A 13,855-nucleotide genomic window follows, 5' to 3' on the forward strand; every position below is an offset into this window, starting at 1 on the left:
CTGGGCAACAACATGATTTTCCCTGTAGGAGTGATGGGAATAACAAGCATCTATCAAATAGAATGGATAAAGGAGTACTTTTAAGATTTCCTGGTTGAGCCCACCTGGTTCAGGAGGGTCCTGCTCTGTGTTGATGCTTGCTGGTCCTGTGCCAGGACTGCAATGCTCAGTGCCATTCCTGCCCCATCCTTCCACATCCCATAGGACTTTGGGGTAGGGATTGGGGATGGCTGCTGCCCCCATTGCCCCAAACACTCTGGAACTTCTCCTGCCCAAAGTTAAAGTGCTTCTGTTCCCCACTGCTGTCCTAATGAGGGGGAGGGGATGGACAAAGCCCCCCCCCCCCACTGCAGTAATACTTTCATCCTCTTAGTGAGGTCTGCAGCAATTACATCCTCATTAGCCAAATAGCTTTATGTTTTTCCCCCTTCCTCCAGCCCATTCTCGTCAAGGCTTTGCACGAGGGAGCAAAGAGCACTTCAGAGCCTTGAGTAGGGATGGGAAATGCAGGGCTCTGCCGGGAGCTGTGGGGTTGGGGGCACCTGGGTTAAACCTTGATGCTCCCATGAGTTTATTGGGCCACGGGGGCTTCCTGCTCCAGCTTCTCTGTGCTCAGTGAGGCTGTCTGTGTTGTGTCAGTGCTGGATGCCAAGCAGCATCACCTGTGCCCTGGGCATTGCTGAGCCACCTGCATGGAGCAACCGCTGCACACTTGTGCCTCAGTTTCCCCAGCTGGGAAGGGTGCTGCTGTCTGCACTGAGGCTTCCATGGTGGTTGGTGAAGGCTCTGTGCTCCCATGAACATCAGAGCTGGTGCTGCTGCTCTTCCCCTTGTGCAAGGATGGCAGGATGGTGTTAGCCAGGCTGGGCTGAAAGAAGTTAAATTGCACAGCAGCCACATCGCTCCCTTGGCTGATAGGCACTGCAGTCCAGATGGGTGCTCCATCCTCAGAGCACGGGCTCTGCTCTGCTCCCCTGTACCAGAAGTTCTCCTGATGTGCTCAGAGCAGATGCAGGTCTTGTCCTGCTGCTTTGAGCCATAGGAGCTGCTGCACTGAGACTGCAGGGATCCCCTGCAGGGCTGTGTGGGTTGGGAAATGCTTCTCCTATGGATGGTTTGGGGTGAAGTGCTGCTGAGCCACCTCCCTTCCAAAGCTCCTCCACCATCAGCCTGCCCTGTTGTGTCCCATCACAGCTTCTGGGCTGTGCTTTTTGCTGGGAAGGGCTGTGGACGTGGATGGGAAGGGGACAGCATCAGTGGCTAGAAAGCTGATGGACAGGAAGGGCAAGCATCGCCTGAGTTTTGAACAATGTTTTATTATATGTTTAGTGTTCTCTATACAAAAAAATCCCAGTCTTTTTCTTTTTTACAGTGATTCAAAAAAAAAAAAAAAATGCTATCTGAGTATTTTGGCTTTCTTTCATCTCTCATGCAGTCAGTTTATAAGTCCTTATATTAAACACTTTTTCTGTAGTCCATAGCTCTTCTTGCTGTAAAGTGTTAATTTTACAGCTTCAGATATACATTTCTCATTGAAACAAGTGGGTTAACGCAAAGGTGTTGATTTTTTTTTTTTTTGCTTAAAAAAAAAAAAAAAAGGCAAATAAATACATAGAATATTTAGACCAACCAGGTGGTTTTACAGAGAGGACATATGGAGATATATTTACAAATTAAAGGAAAACGGTCCAGTATTTCTCCTTCCGATGAGAGCGGAAGAAACGAACATATAGAACGCTGCACTGCAAAGAAGTTGGTTTTGAGGGTTTGACACAGGGTTTGGACCATGTTGGACAACCAAAGCCCAATGCCCACTTGCAAAGGACACAGAGACAGGTGATGCTGGGCAGGGGGAGCTGCTGTTGCAGCAGGGCATTGTGTTAGGACCAGAAACTCAACGTTATTCTCTTCAATAAAACAGGTCTTAGTGCAAGAAATAGGAGGTGGGTGGGTTGGTTTTTTTCTTTTTTTTTTTCCTATCATTATTATTTTTTACGTTTACAAGGTTTGTTTATTTTTATTGCTTAACTGAAATTGTTTGCTGCTAGTACACAATTGAGCCTGGTACGGTGGGTGTGGTGTTGCAGGTTGAGTGCACAGCTCTGCTGAGATGTGCACTGAGGAGAGGCAGCGGATGGATGGGTGGGATAGAGGAAGGATGGGGTGTGTGATGGATGGGTGGATAGGCAGTAGGGTTGATGGGGCAGGCATGAGATGGATGAGATACAGAACGGTGCACATAGGATAGAAGGATGGATGGGCACCGGGATGAGTGGATGGGCTATGGGATGGATGGATAAATAGGGCACAGGGTGGATGGATGCAGTAGAGAAAAGATGGGGCAGGCATGGGATGGATGGATGAGATACAGGATGGATGGATGGGGTAGAGGATGAATGGATGAGGTAAGGAATTGATGGCTTGTAGGATGGATGGGACTTGCAAGGGATGCTACTGCATGGCTCTGCCCTCACTGCAGCCCCACAGCAGTGTGTTTCACCTTGCCAGCTCTTTCTATCCTCGGGGGCAAAAGTGGCCATCCTGGAAGGCGTTGGGGACTTTCCTCTGCGAGAAGGCAATGCTGTGCAAGGGTGCTGTGGGGATGGGCTGTTGGTGTTCCCATGACAAGGGTTTTAGGAAGGCATGTACTGTCTCTCGGTGCTTCCTGCAGCACTTCTGTCTCTCACTGCAACATCACTTCAGGGAAAATATATAGGAGCAGTCTCAGCATTGCATCAAAGCAACAGCCACTCCCTCCTGTCCCATGCCTGTGCTCCATGGTTGGCACAAGCTGGCCATGTGTATGTTTGTCCTTGCTTTTTATCCTCAGTGAGGATGCATTTTCTGTAGAAGAGGTGGTCAGAGCATGACCTGCTCCAAGAAGTCCTGCAAGGATGAGCACCCTTTGATGGGCACTGTAGGGCCCAGCCCTGGGGCTAGGACAGAGCCTCCCCACAGCCCTCTACTTGTCCCTGGTGAAACTTCAGGGCAACTTGCAAACAAATATAGTATTATTATTTTTTTTTTCAACTGTATCTTCTGATATTTTTTTTTTTAGTAAATTCACACCCAGCAGTACAAGCCCACAAAAATTACACTGAGCCATTCATTCTTGGGTCCTCATTGCCTTTGTTTCCTATTTGATCACAAGGAAGATGCTGCTCAGACTCTGTCACTGTTTCTGTGAGGCTTTTTGGGGCTCACTGAAGCCACATTGCACTGGGCAAGCACGGAAAGGCTGTAAGGTGAACACTGCCCAGCTTCCAGCAAGATGCAAAGAGGTTAATGGCAAGACACAAACACCAGTGTTAATACAAATGGCACATAGCAGACACGTGGCACAGCCTGCCCTGCCACCAGGACCGATGCCTCCTTGAGGGCTGGGGATGCTGTGTGGTACCCAAGACTTCCAGTTCCCACAGCAGAAGCTGCTTCTCTATAACAGTGGCTGCAGGTTGCTTTCCCTCCAAGCTATGCAAACTCATACAGACAGCTGTGGGCTCAGGAAGCAGCCAGCCCCATAACTGAGGGCTGTGTTATGTTTGGCTTAATGAGTTTGCTTAAAACCTGAAATGCAATTGTGGGATAGACTGCGGATGCTCTCCTTAGAGAGGCCAATGGTGAAAACAGCAGGAACGGATCTGTTGCATGAGTGCATTTACACGGAGGGTAAGAGCAGCAAACATGGCCCTGCCCTGCAAGGTGACATTGGGAAGGACCCTGGCAGATGGCTCCTGTGCTGTCCTGGAGCCCCGCAGCTGTAAGGTTGGGGTTGGGGTTAGGTGCACGTCACCCGTCTGCTGTCTGCTTGCAGCCTGTTTTCTCCCATGTGCTCTGTTAATGCTGACCTGGTCCTGGCTCTCCTCCCCAAAGTGCAGGATCATTGTGCCATTAGCAGCTTCAAGAATGTGGCAAAGTACATCTGAGCAATCCCTATTAGTAGTGTTCTCGTTAGCGATATGTCTTCGTAGCAAACCAGCTGAAAGAATAATTGCATTAATCCTATTGCATTTAATCCATTAAGCTGAACAAAACCCTCCTCCTTAGGAAAGAAACGAAAGAAAAAAATCCATCCTAACATCATTCGACGTCTGCAAAACGGTCTGAAGGAATCCGATCTCTCTCAGCGAAGGTACCTTTGGTTTCAAAAGTGCAGGAAGTGGGAGATTACACACAGCGTTGGCCACTAAGACTCTACCCTCTATAGGATCCATGCATTCCCATTTGGGAGCTGTCCAGCGTCCTAGTCCTACTGCTCCGGTGGCTCCGAGGCCATCGCGTTGGGGAGCGAAGCGGGGTGGGGGTTAGTGTCAGTTTGTTAAACGTCCCGGGACGTTGGAAGCTGTGTAAGGCATGTGAAGGAGCACTCCTATCCGAGACGCTTTGTTACGGTGTGTTTTCCCAGGCTGAACGTAAATTGCGTGGGGTTTTTGATATGTAAAGAACAGCAGAGGTGAGTTCCGCGCGTGGAAGCGTCTCTCAGGCTGATTGATTGCGGCGGGGAGGGGGGGAAAGGCCACTGTAAGAAATCAGGGTTTAGCTGAGAATGCCCAACCTGGCACATACCTGCTGCTGGGGGGACCTTGGTGTCCCACTGCTGTTCCTGAGGGACATGTGTCCCTGACGTGCTGGAGCAGTGTGCAGGGCAATAGTGGGAGTCCCCACAACCACTCCCAGGCGGTATGTCTCAGCCTGAACGGGTGGTTGGTGGCTTTCTTTTTGTTTTTTAAGATAAGCAGTTTCTGGTCCCCTCATCCCTTCTTCATACTGGTCCTGCTTCCACTCCCTCTTTGCTACATAAGATTTATGGAGTTGCCTTTAAAAGAAAGCAGGCATGGTCTGGGGAGGGGGATTTCCCCCAAACTTCTTACAAAGCAAAGACTAAACTAAAATGTTTTGCCTGTGCTTCCCCAGGCAAGTGATGCTGTGAGCCAGGCTTGGTGGGCAAGTGGCTCTTAGCCATACTGCAGCACATCCCAGCAACTTCTCATCCTCTTGGGGCTCCCATGATTTGGGCCTGGTGGCCCCCAGGGCTCTGTCCCACAGTTGTGAGGACCCGCACTTCTCAGCTTCAGGTGCTGCTAGAACTTTCCGGAAGGTTTGGGAGAGGCTGTGGGCAAGGTGCTGCATGAGGATGGACATTGCTGTAATGCAATATCGTGGCGGCGTTGCCCATATAGAAACCACTCTCCTTTTCTTCTATACATTTTCGATAGACTCGTTTCTCTGCTCAGCCATTTTCCCTCCCCAGAATTCTTTCTTTTTCCCCCTGTTATCTGGAACCTTCTTATAAATATATATATTTAAAATTAAAAAAAAAAAAAGAAATTAAACTCCCTACCAAAAGAAGAAAAAGGACACGGGGAGCTGCGTACAGCACTCCTGCATCCCTCCATCCCTGCGCTTCAGCTCTGATTCTGGCTACATCTACAACTCATCCACGCCTCGGGAGTCCTTGCCATTTACTTGTTTGCTAAGGATAAGATGGCATTGGCAGCAACCTGGTCTGCCTGTTTGCTTGGATTATTTTTTTCTATTTTTTTCTATTTTTTTTTTTCCTTTTTTTCTTTCTTTTTTTTTTTTTTTTTTTTGTGTGTGTGTGTGTGTGTCATTGGTTGGTTTTCATTCTTATGTTGAGTTGGAGGCAGTGGTGGTGGTGGCTCTTTAACCCCCAGCCACTACAAGCCCCATAGGCTGTTCGTGGTCCCATTGCAGTGCGTTATGCTAATGAATAGATAGCATTGACTGGGGATGTGGCTTCTGAGCTCTCGTTGCCTTCTGTCTCCTCCTTGTCCTTTTTCACCGTGTACTGGCCAATGAAGGAGCCGTCCTCATTGAACTGCCCTTCCCCACCCTCTCCGTAGTCCACCAAGCTGTCGTCGCTCTCCTGCTGCTTTATCGTGCCATCCAGGGATGTCTGGCTGTTGGGCAGTGGCTTGTTGTCTTCATCACTGGTAGACAGACAGACAAAATGAGGGTTGAGAGTGGGGCTTGCAAGAGATAAAAGCCAAGGGCTGGATATTCAAAAATAAATCCAGTGTGTGACTGTGCTGAGCTGAGAGTGCAGAAGAAAGGCACTGAGTGCAGGCAGCGGGTCATGGGGTGCCTAGTATGAACCCAAGGTGGGCACACAGCCTCCATGAAGGAAGTTGGCTGGGTTTTGTGCTGTGGTTGGTATTTCTGATAGCCCAGCCCTGGTGGTTTTTGGTTTTAGAAAGCAATTTTGTAGAATCACCGAATTGCAGAATATCCCAAGCTGGGAGGGAACCAGAAGGATCCCGAGCCCAACTCCAGGCTCCACGCAAGACCACCCATAAGTCATAAAACTTGTGTGAGAGCACTGTCCCAATGTTTCTTGAACTTTTTATATGACACACATTGCTCAGAGCAGTCCAACTGGATGTACATGATAAATATCCTTCCCTTGTCATTGCTCGTATCCTTTCCTTCTCCCTGCATTTTAGCCAACCTTGATGTAACCTTGGTTTAGTGAGGTTTGTTCCCAGCTTTCCTTGTGAAAACACACATTGTTTTAGACAGCTCCATGCAATGGGGAAAACTCAAAGCACTGCGAGGGGGCATGTACAGGATGCCAAGTTCTGTGCAGCTCCCGAAACTCATGGGAATTTACCTTTCCAAGCTCATTTCTGAGCATCTAAGCTTGTTTGCTCAACTCTTTACCCTTTTCTCTTTTTCACTGGAAAGATTAAGCCAGGTCACTGAAAAATAAATCGGCTGACCCACAGGAAAAAACAATCTTTTAAAGAAACCTTTTAACAAAAAGTGGGGGAAAAGCTGTTTTCTCTCAGGAGGGCAAGGACTGGTACCTCATAAATAAAGATCGTATTGCAACGAGGATGAGAGAGTTGCTATATATAAAAATTAATTTTCATATCAGCTAGTCATTAGTTCATATTTGAGCCCACATTCAGCATGCAAATTGTGTAATACAGCTAAGGAGATCTCTTACGTACCTTGAGCATTTTTCCTCCCTCCCACTCCTGTCTCTATTTATTTTGGTTTCGTTTAGTCCCGCACCCAGCAGGCTCGCTCCCGCGTATGGCAGTCCACTCTGTTCTTGACTTTTATTAAAATTGATAAAAAATATGGGGCTATTTCAAAGCTGTACACGCAGAGTCATCAATCAAAAAAATGATTCAGCCTATTTTTTTTCATTTGTTTGCTTTTTTGGAAAAACAACCTCCCGTAGCCTCTTGAGTTTTGGGGCCATTTTTCATTAAAGCAGCATCTCGGGACTTGCCCTTTGGGTAGGCAGCATCCACACTACAGTGCTTGGTCCTGGTGAGGGGAACAGGGAACATTTTGCTTGGACCAAGGAGAAAAATGCTCCTTAGTGATGGGAGCGGCCAGAGGAAGCATTGCATCTCTTTGTGCCACTTAATTAATGGCATCAGCTCTCTGCAGTGGGAGAGGAATTTGGTATCCCACGGCACAACTGGCAGCTTTGTTCCATGTTTCCTTCCATCAGCGCTTTGTGAATTAAGCAATAATACAAAACCAATGTTCCAGGCCTTGTGTTAACTTGGCATCTCAATAAATAATAACTTGTTAGCTTCGTAAGTGGCTCCTTTCTAGGGGGAAGAGGATTCAGTCTGCAAGCAGGACCGGCTGTTAGAAAGCCCAATTAATGTCAAGTAGAGAGTGGCAAAAACCAGATCCTTTTATCTGAAATACCCATTCCCAAGATTTGGGGTGGGTTGGGTTGAACTTGGATCTAGAGCCAGGTTTTCCCTAAGGTGGGCTCTGCAATGCCAAAGTCCCCGGCAGTGCATTTCCCGTGCCTGCCCTGGTTTTACCTCTCTCCAACACTGCTCATCCTGTTAGTACATTAGGAGGGCGAAGCAGATATTCATCAGCACACTGATGCGCTCTAACCCTGTTAACATGGATTTCTATGGGATTTGCTGATGGGTGCATTAAAGAAGCAGAGCACCCAGCTCAGATCCGTCGAGGAAATGCTATCCTGAGCAGCATAAATCATTGGGAAGTAGGGGAGTCTGAAGCCAGAGGGAGGGTGCTGAGGGGTGATGCAGAGGATCCAGCCCTTCTGCTCGTGTCCGTTGTCAGCATCCCTTGGTCCCACTACACATTAGGGACTGGTTTGGGATGAGGGTGACATGGCTGGTGATGCCCATGGAGCATCTCCAAGCAAGATGCACCGGTGGGCATGGGGGTACTCTCGACCCCAGTGAGAGATAGGGGAGTTGTATTTAACGTTAGGTGTTAGGTGAAGGTGGGTGTATGGGGATGGGATGGGGAGGGGAGGGCATTCAGCTATGAAAGAAACAAATTGCAAAAAGGAATAATTTAAAAAAAAAAAAAAAAAAGCTAAATGTGCTGGAGTTCTGGCAGCACGTGGTCCTACCTTTCAAGAGACCTTCATGGTCCATGTGGATAGACCAGGTGAAAAGGAGAAGAAAGAATGGGAATAAAACAGAGAGAAGCAGAAAGAGCCTGATCAGAGAGAGATATGATGAGGTATGCATTTACAGGGGCAGTGCTAAAACCAAAACGAAAAGTCACTGCATTCCTCATGGAGCTCGTTGCCTCGTTATACCAAATGGAGCCAGTGGAATTGTTCAGATCTGGAGGAGTCCCATCCCTGGGAAAGCTGATCCAGGAGAGCACAGATGGCAGAGGCCAGGCTGCTTGTGTTGGGCTGATGGCCAGGCACAAGCTACAAGGGGACAAATGCCATGCTGGGGGACAAACAACATGCTGGCCTGGGGTCAGGTGAAGGGACCGTTCAGCATCCCCTCCATCCCTTTGCTGGGCTTCCACGCTGATGTAACATCAGTGCATGGTGATGTCAACAGTTGAACCTATTCCTCTGTCCTCCCCTTGCTGAGCTGGGGGCAGCTCTGTGTCTCCTGACCTGGTTCCTGCTGTTCACAGTGCACTGGGGTGTGCCACCAGATCCCAACCTGAATCAGAGCTGCATGGAGCCCAGGAGGTAAAACCACTCAACTTTCCCAGAAGCCAGGATTTCTGGTCGGTTCCCCCATGTGCAGCTTTTAAACATTTGGTATAATGAGGCACAGTCACTGGCACAGAACATTGTCCAAGGATAATGGTCTCCTGCTTTGAAAATAAGCTTCTCAGCTTAGCCTCTGCCCAGGAAAACCATTATTCTGTTAGTGGAACAGAAAGATGTGACAGTATCTCTTAATTATAGGCTGCAGAGATTTGAAAGTTGCATGCACAGGGCATTAAGGACGTGAGATATGATGAGAGCGTATCAGACATGCTATGTGGAGGTGGGGAGGGAAACCAGTGAAGAACTCACGTCAGCTCAGATCCTGTCCTTGCTTGAAATACTAATTGCTACCCTCCTTGAGCCTAGCATCGCAATCATTTTGAATCTTAATCAGCCAACAGCATTTCATATCAATCCTTCAAGTTCACCTTCCTTTCTGCCTCCTTGAGAGAACCTCCTACCACTTCTGTTCCTGATGGAGGGGCAGAGTTCAGGGTCTGGTTTTATTTCTCTTTGGTTGTTTTTTTTTTCACATCTAGTTCGTGGGATGCTGATGGAAAATGCAAGAGCATCTTGGGGCTTGGTATGAAGACTGCACTCAAGCACACCTTCCCAGCAGGATTTAAGTACAGTATCCAGCTGTTACAGGGAGAAATCTTGTTTTGATTTAGTAAATCCATGACTCATAGAGCAAGGGTCATATCCATGCCAGCAACGTTGCAAAAACCTCAGCTCCATGGATAACAACCCCAAATACTCAAAGCAGGACCCTTCGAACTCCTACACTTCGGTCATTCCTATGCGAACGATGTCTGTGTTTGCTCTTGTTGCCCTTCTATCTTCTGCATGCTCGTGGCAGTGGGGCTGTCAATAAGAGGCTGAGATTCAGCTAAGCAGGAGTTGCTGCGTTTTAGGATGACCAAAGTATGGAAATCAGCAGTAGATTTTCTTGATCAAACTATTATTTTCTGTATTTAATGGTTTTATCCATAGCTTGAAGGTGTTGCCCCTGCGTGGTGTGGAGGGTGATTAAGACTTCTTTCTAGACTGTACCTATGTGAGTTTCCATTGAGGTATATTTGTATTCTCTACCATTCCTACCAGAAAACTGGGGAGCTTTGGTCTTCAGACATCCTTTGGAGAAAAACCTAATGTAGTTACCATGCTACAAACAGTATAAATGTGATGGTACAGAGGAATGCAGTCGTTCTGCTTTCATTTAAGCACTGTGTGCAGGCAGACCTATTCATTTTGCTCCCTCTGAAGTCTTTGGTGGAACATGTGTGAGTTGTTACATCCCTCACTGAATTGTAAGTAAATTCTTCCCATCTTGGCTACGTCAATTCGTAATGCTAGGAGTGCTGGTAATGACATAGGGTTTAATTAACCCCTGTTTTGAAGTCAGGAGGAAGAACTCCCACCAGACTAATTGGGCTGTGGATCCAGCTCTGATGGAAAGGTGCATTTAAATTCTTTAGCAAAAAGCAGAGCACACAGTAGGTGCTCGGAGGGCAAACTGGGTGTACTGTAAAACATCCCTGTCATCTGTCGAGTGTGGGCGATCCAATGAGACCTGACACATTACCTGCTCCTGCTCCCTGGAGGAAGGCAGCAGCGGGGGCACTGACGTGGCTCTGAGATGTTGATCCCTCTCTGAAATATCCTAGGAACTTTTCCAGGAGGAAAGATGGGTGCTGCTCTTACCAGGATGAATTTTTGCTCAAAAGGGGCTGCTCAGAGGTGAGGAAAAATCAGAGTGGTTTGAGCAGGATCACTGCTCAGCACTCCAGGGGCTGTTTGAGAAGTGTTTCCCTGGGGACCTTAGGGCAAAACCTTGCTTTGAAGCCTGGGCAAGTGCACCTGCGTGTTTTCAGGGCTGTTCTTAGCATGGTTTTGGGACACTTCTTCCTTTATGAACAGGAGAGAGGCTGAGCTATGGGGTGATGTCCCTGAGATATCCACAGGATGCTTCAGGAGTTCACTCTAGCACCTTTTCCATGTCTGATGACCTGTAAGAGCCATGTCCTGGGTCACAGCATGCCAGCTCTTCCTGGACTGACCCAGAAGCAAACTTTTGCAGCCAACTCCCTGCTTTAGGAGCTTTAGGAAACGTTTCCTTTGGCAGAGGACTTGCAGAGAGAATGAGGCAGGAGGAGAAAGGTGGGAGAAATAACCGAGGAGGCTGCGTGGCACCGTGGGGGCTGCGGAGGGGGAGAGCAGTGAGGGCTGTGATGGGGCTGATGGGGATGTGGGTCCATGCCAGGGAGCATACCTGTAGTCAAATGAGCCATCTTCTACGTTCTTGTCTTCAGGATTCAGGTGCTCATCTTTGTTGTCACGCACTGTAAGCAAACACATCCCCCAGCATCCCCATCAGTAAGGAAGGTGCCTGCAAGGTGAAGTGCAGCTGGGTGGGCTTGCAGGCTGCTCCCCAGACTTCCTGGTGCTGCAGTGGTACCAGGGCACAGGCACACAATGGAAAGTGACTTTTCTTAAGTGCTTGTCTTTGCTTTGCAAAAATTTAATGAGCTTTTTTTTTTATGTGGCTGAGCAGATTTGCAGAGCAGAGGTGGGGTCAGGCAGAGCAGCAGCATCCGGCTCCCTGCACAGCACACAGCCCTCACCCACCCTTTAATTAACTAAAATGCTTCCCATTAATAACAGTGTTCCCACTATGGAAGAAGGAAAGTGCTTGAAATCGTGAACACGTATCAGAGCAGTAGTTTGATTGCCTCTGAAGCCTGGAGATATTTACAGCACAAAGGATCACCCCACAGCCCTCTTACCTGGGTATTTCCCTCCTCTGCTCCTCTTAATGAAGCAAACAATCAGCAGAATGAGGACCAGGAGAGCGATGGCACACATCAGCCCAATGAACCAGCCCTGGGTTGCGATGTCCACGTGGTTCTTGGTGTAGGCTGGGAGGAAAATGGACAAAGGAAAAAGCTCTAAGGGGAGGTCAGGACAGTGGGGAGAAACAAATGACCAGAAGGACTTAGTCCACGCTATCTGTAGCACTGCATTTGTATATATATATATGTGTGTGTGTGTGTGTTTTCTGGGTTATCTGACGCCATAGCACAGGGATCTGTGGCTTTTTTAATGGTGGGTCAACTCAGCATTTTAGCAGGAGCTACAAACAGCAAAGGGTCACAGCGTAAAGGAAAACCTAGCAGAGACTGGTGAGAAAAGGCATTGAAAGTAACGGCAAAAGAAGCTGGGTAAACAGATTTGATCTTGCAAATCCTGCACCTGAAAGCAGCCCTGGAGGTCTGGGATCGAGGTGCCCCAAGATAAAGATGCAATCCTGGCGTGCATAGCTTGGCCAGTGTATGAGCAAGCAGCAGGTGCAGAGCTCTGGGAGGTCGTAGAATCATAGAATGGCTTGGATTGGGAGCACCTTAAATAGCATCAAGCTCCAACCCCCTGCCATGGGCAGGGTTACTGTTATATCCTCAAGGAACATCCCAGCTTGCTGAGATGTGGTTTGGGAGCATTGGGATGTCACTGTACCACTGACACTGAGCAAGGAGAGGTGTCCTGCTCCTGCAGCCATGCCCTGCCGTGCTGCACGCAGCACCCGTGTGCGGTCAGACCGACACATCTGTCTCCTATAAATAGCAACGAGCTGCCATTCTCGGGCTCTCATTGACACACGCTTGGTATTCAGCAAGACAGAGTGGAGGAGAAAATAACCTTCACAGCACAGCGGGGGGCTGAGAGCAACCGGGCTGCGGAGCAGACAGAGAGGTGTTCCTGGAGTAAGGGAGCTCTGAGCTGGATGGGATCAAATCAGGGGTTTAATGGGGGGGTTTGCCCCAAATGGGAAGGATGGAGCATCTTTTGTGCCAAAAAGCAATCTGAAACAATGGGATTGCTGCTGCTGCTGCTGCTCCCTGATATTGGCACTGTGGAGTTCGAGGGAGGGATGTGCTGCTGCTTCCAGACTTTGCTTCGTTTAATTAGACGAGTCAACTCTAGCCAACAAGACCTGGGAGGCAGCACACGCAACTGTCTTGTGGAGCTGCCTTGAAATAATTGGATTTAAACCCACCATCCTCTGCACCAGGAGCAGTAACAGAGAGTGAGCCCTTGGACAGCACACTCAGTACGCTTCCTATTATTCCTCCCAAAATCATTCTTTCCAAACCGACTTGAGATAACAGGTGCTTTCCTTAAGATGAAATCTGAGCCACGCTGTCGGCAGATAATTGCAGCCAAAGCACGACGCAAAGAAATCGCAGATAAAAGAGGAGAATGAGATTGACAAGAAAGTACCATTTGCTAAAGAAACGATGTTGGATGCAGAACACTCGGTGTTGCTTTTTGGGTGGGAGGGTGCTGCCTTGGCTCTCTTTTGTTGCTTTTTTTTCCTTTAATACTGCCACATTCGGTATTTAAAACAACCTGAGCTGCGTAGATGGACTGTTTGTAGTCGAGAGAATGAGATTAGAACAGAGAGGAGCTGAGAATTGGATTCAATTAACTCAAGTGCTTGAGGAGGAAAGAGAAACAGAGCTCTACTGGAGAGATCTGAAATGGGAGGAGGTGGTTTTAGCAGCACTGGTGGGGTTTGTGCAGAAAGCAGTGCTAAGGGGGAATGGAGGGCTCTTCAAAGCCTCAAGTGTGCCCAAGGGTTGAGCTCCATGCTGACGAGGGCTGAGCTGGTTGCACAGAGGGGGATCCTACAGCAGGACTGTGGCACTGCATGCCATGAAGGTAGGGGTGTGATTGCCATCCTTCCCAAAAAAGCAACACGTGCCGACAAATCATAGTCACAGCAATCTTTGTTTTTGGAGTAAACGAGTGACTGTCATTGCAGCATTCGGAAAGAGAAGGGTAAGCACACGGCTGTCA

General features: G+C 48.3%; 1 protein-coding gene across 6 annotated transcripts in view; it reads right to left on the reverse strand.

Annotated features, from left to right (window-relative positions):
- Positions 1-1,964: 1,964 nt before the first annotated feature.
- NFASC (neurofascin) overlaps positions 1,965-13,855 on the reverse strand; it is a 76,325-nt gene continuing 64,434 nt past the window's right edge. For all 6 annotated transcript variants that reach the window (XM_090124767.1, XM_090124768.1, XM_090124770.1 and 3 more), the window contains 3 exons: positions 11,785-11,916; positions 11,271-11,340; positions 1,965-5,951 (listed from right to left, as the gene is read on the reverse strand). In XM_090124767.1, coding sequence (XP_089980893.1) covers positions 5,720-5,951; positions 11,271-11,340; positions 11,785-11,916 — 434 coding nt within the window. In that variant the 3' untranslated portion in view covers positions 1,965-5,719. The remainder of the gene's footprint in view (positions 5,952-11,270; positions 11,341-11,784; positions 11,917-13,855) is intronic.

This window comes from Phasianus colchicus, chromosome 25 (assembly GCF_987193195.1).
Source record: "Phasianus colchicus chromosome 25, bPhaCol1.hap1.1, whole genome shotgun sequence".
NCBI lineage: Eukaryota > Metazoa > Chordata > Aves > Galliformes > Phasianidae > Phasianus > Phasianus colchicus.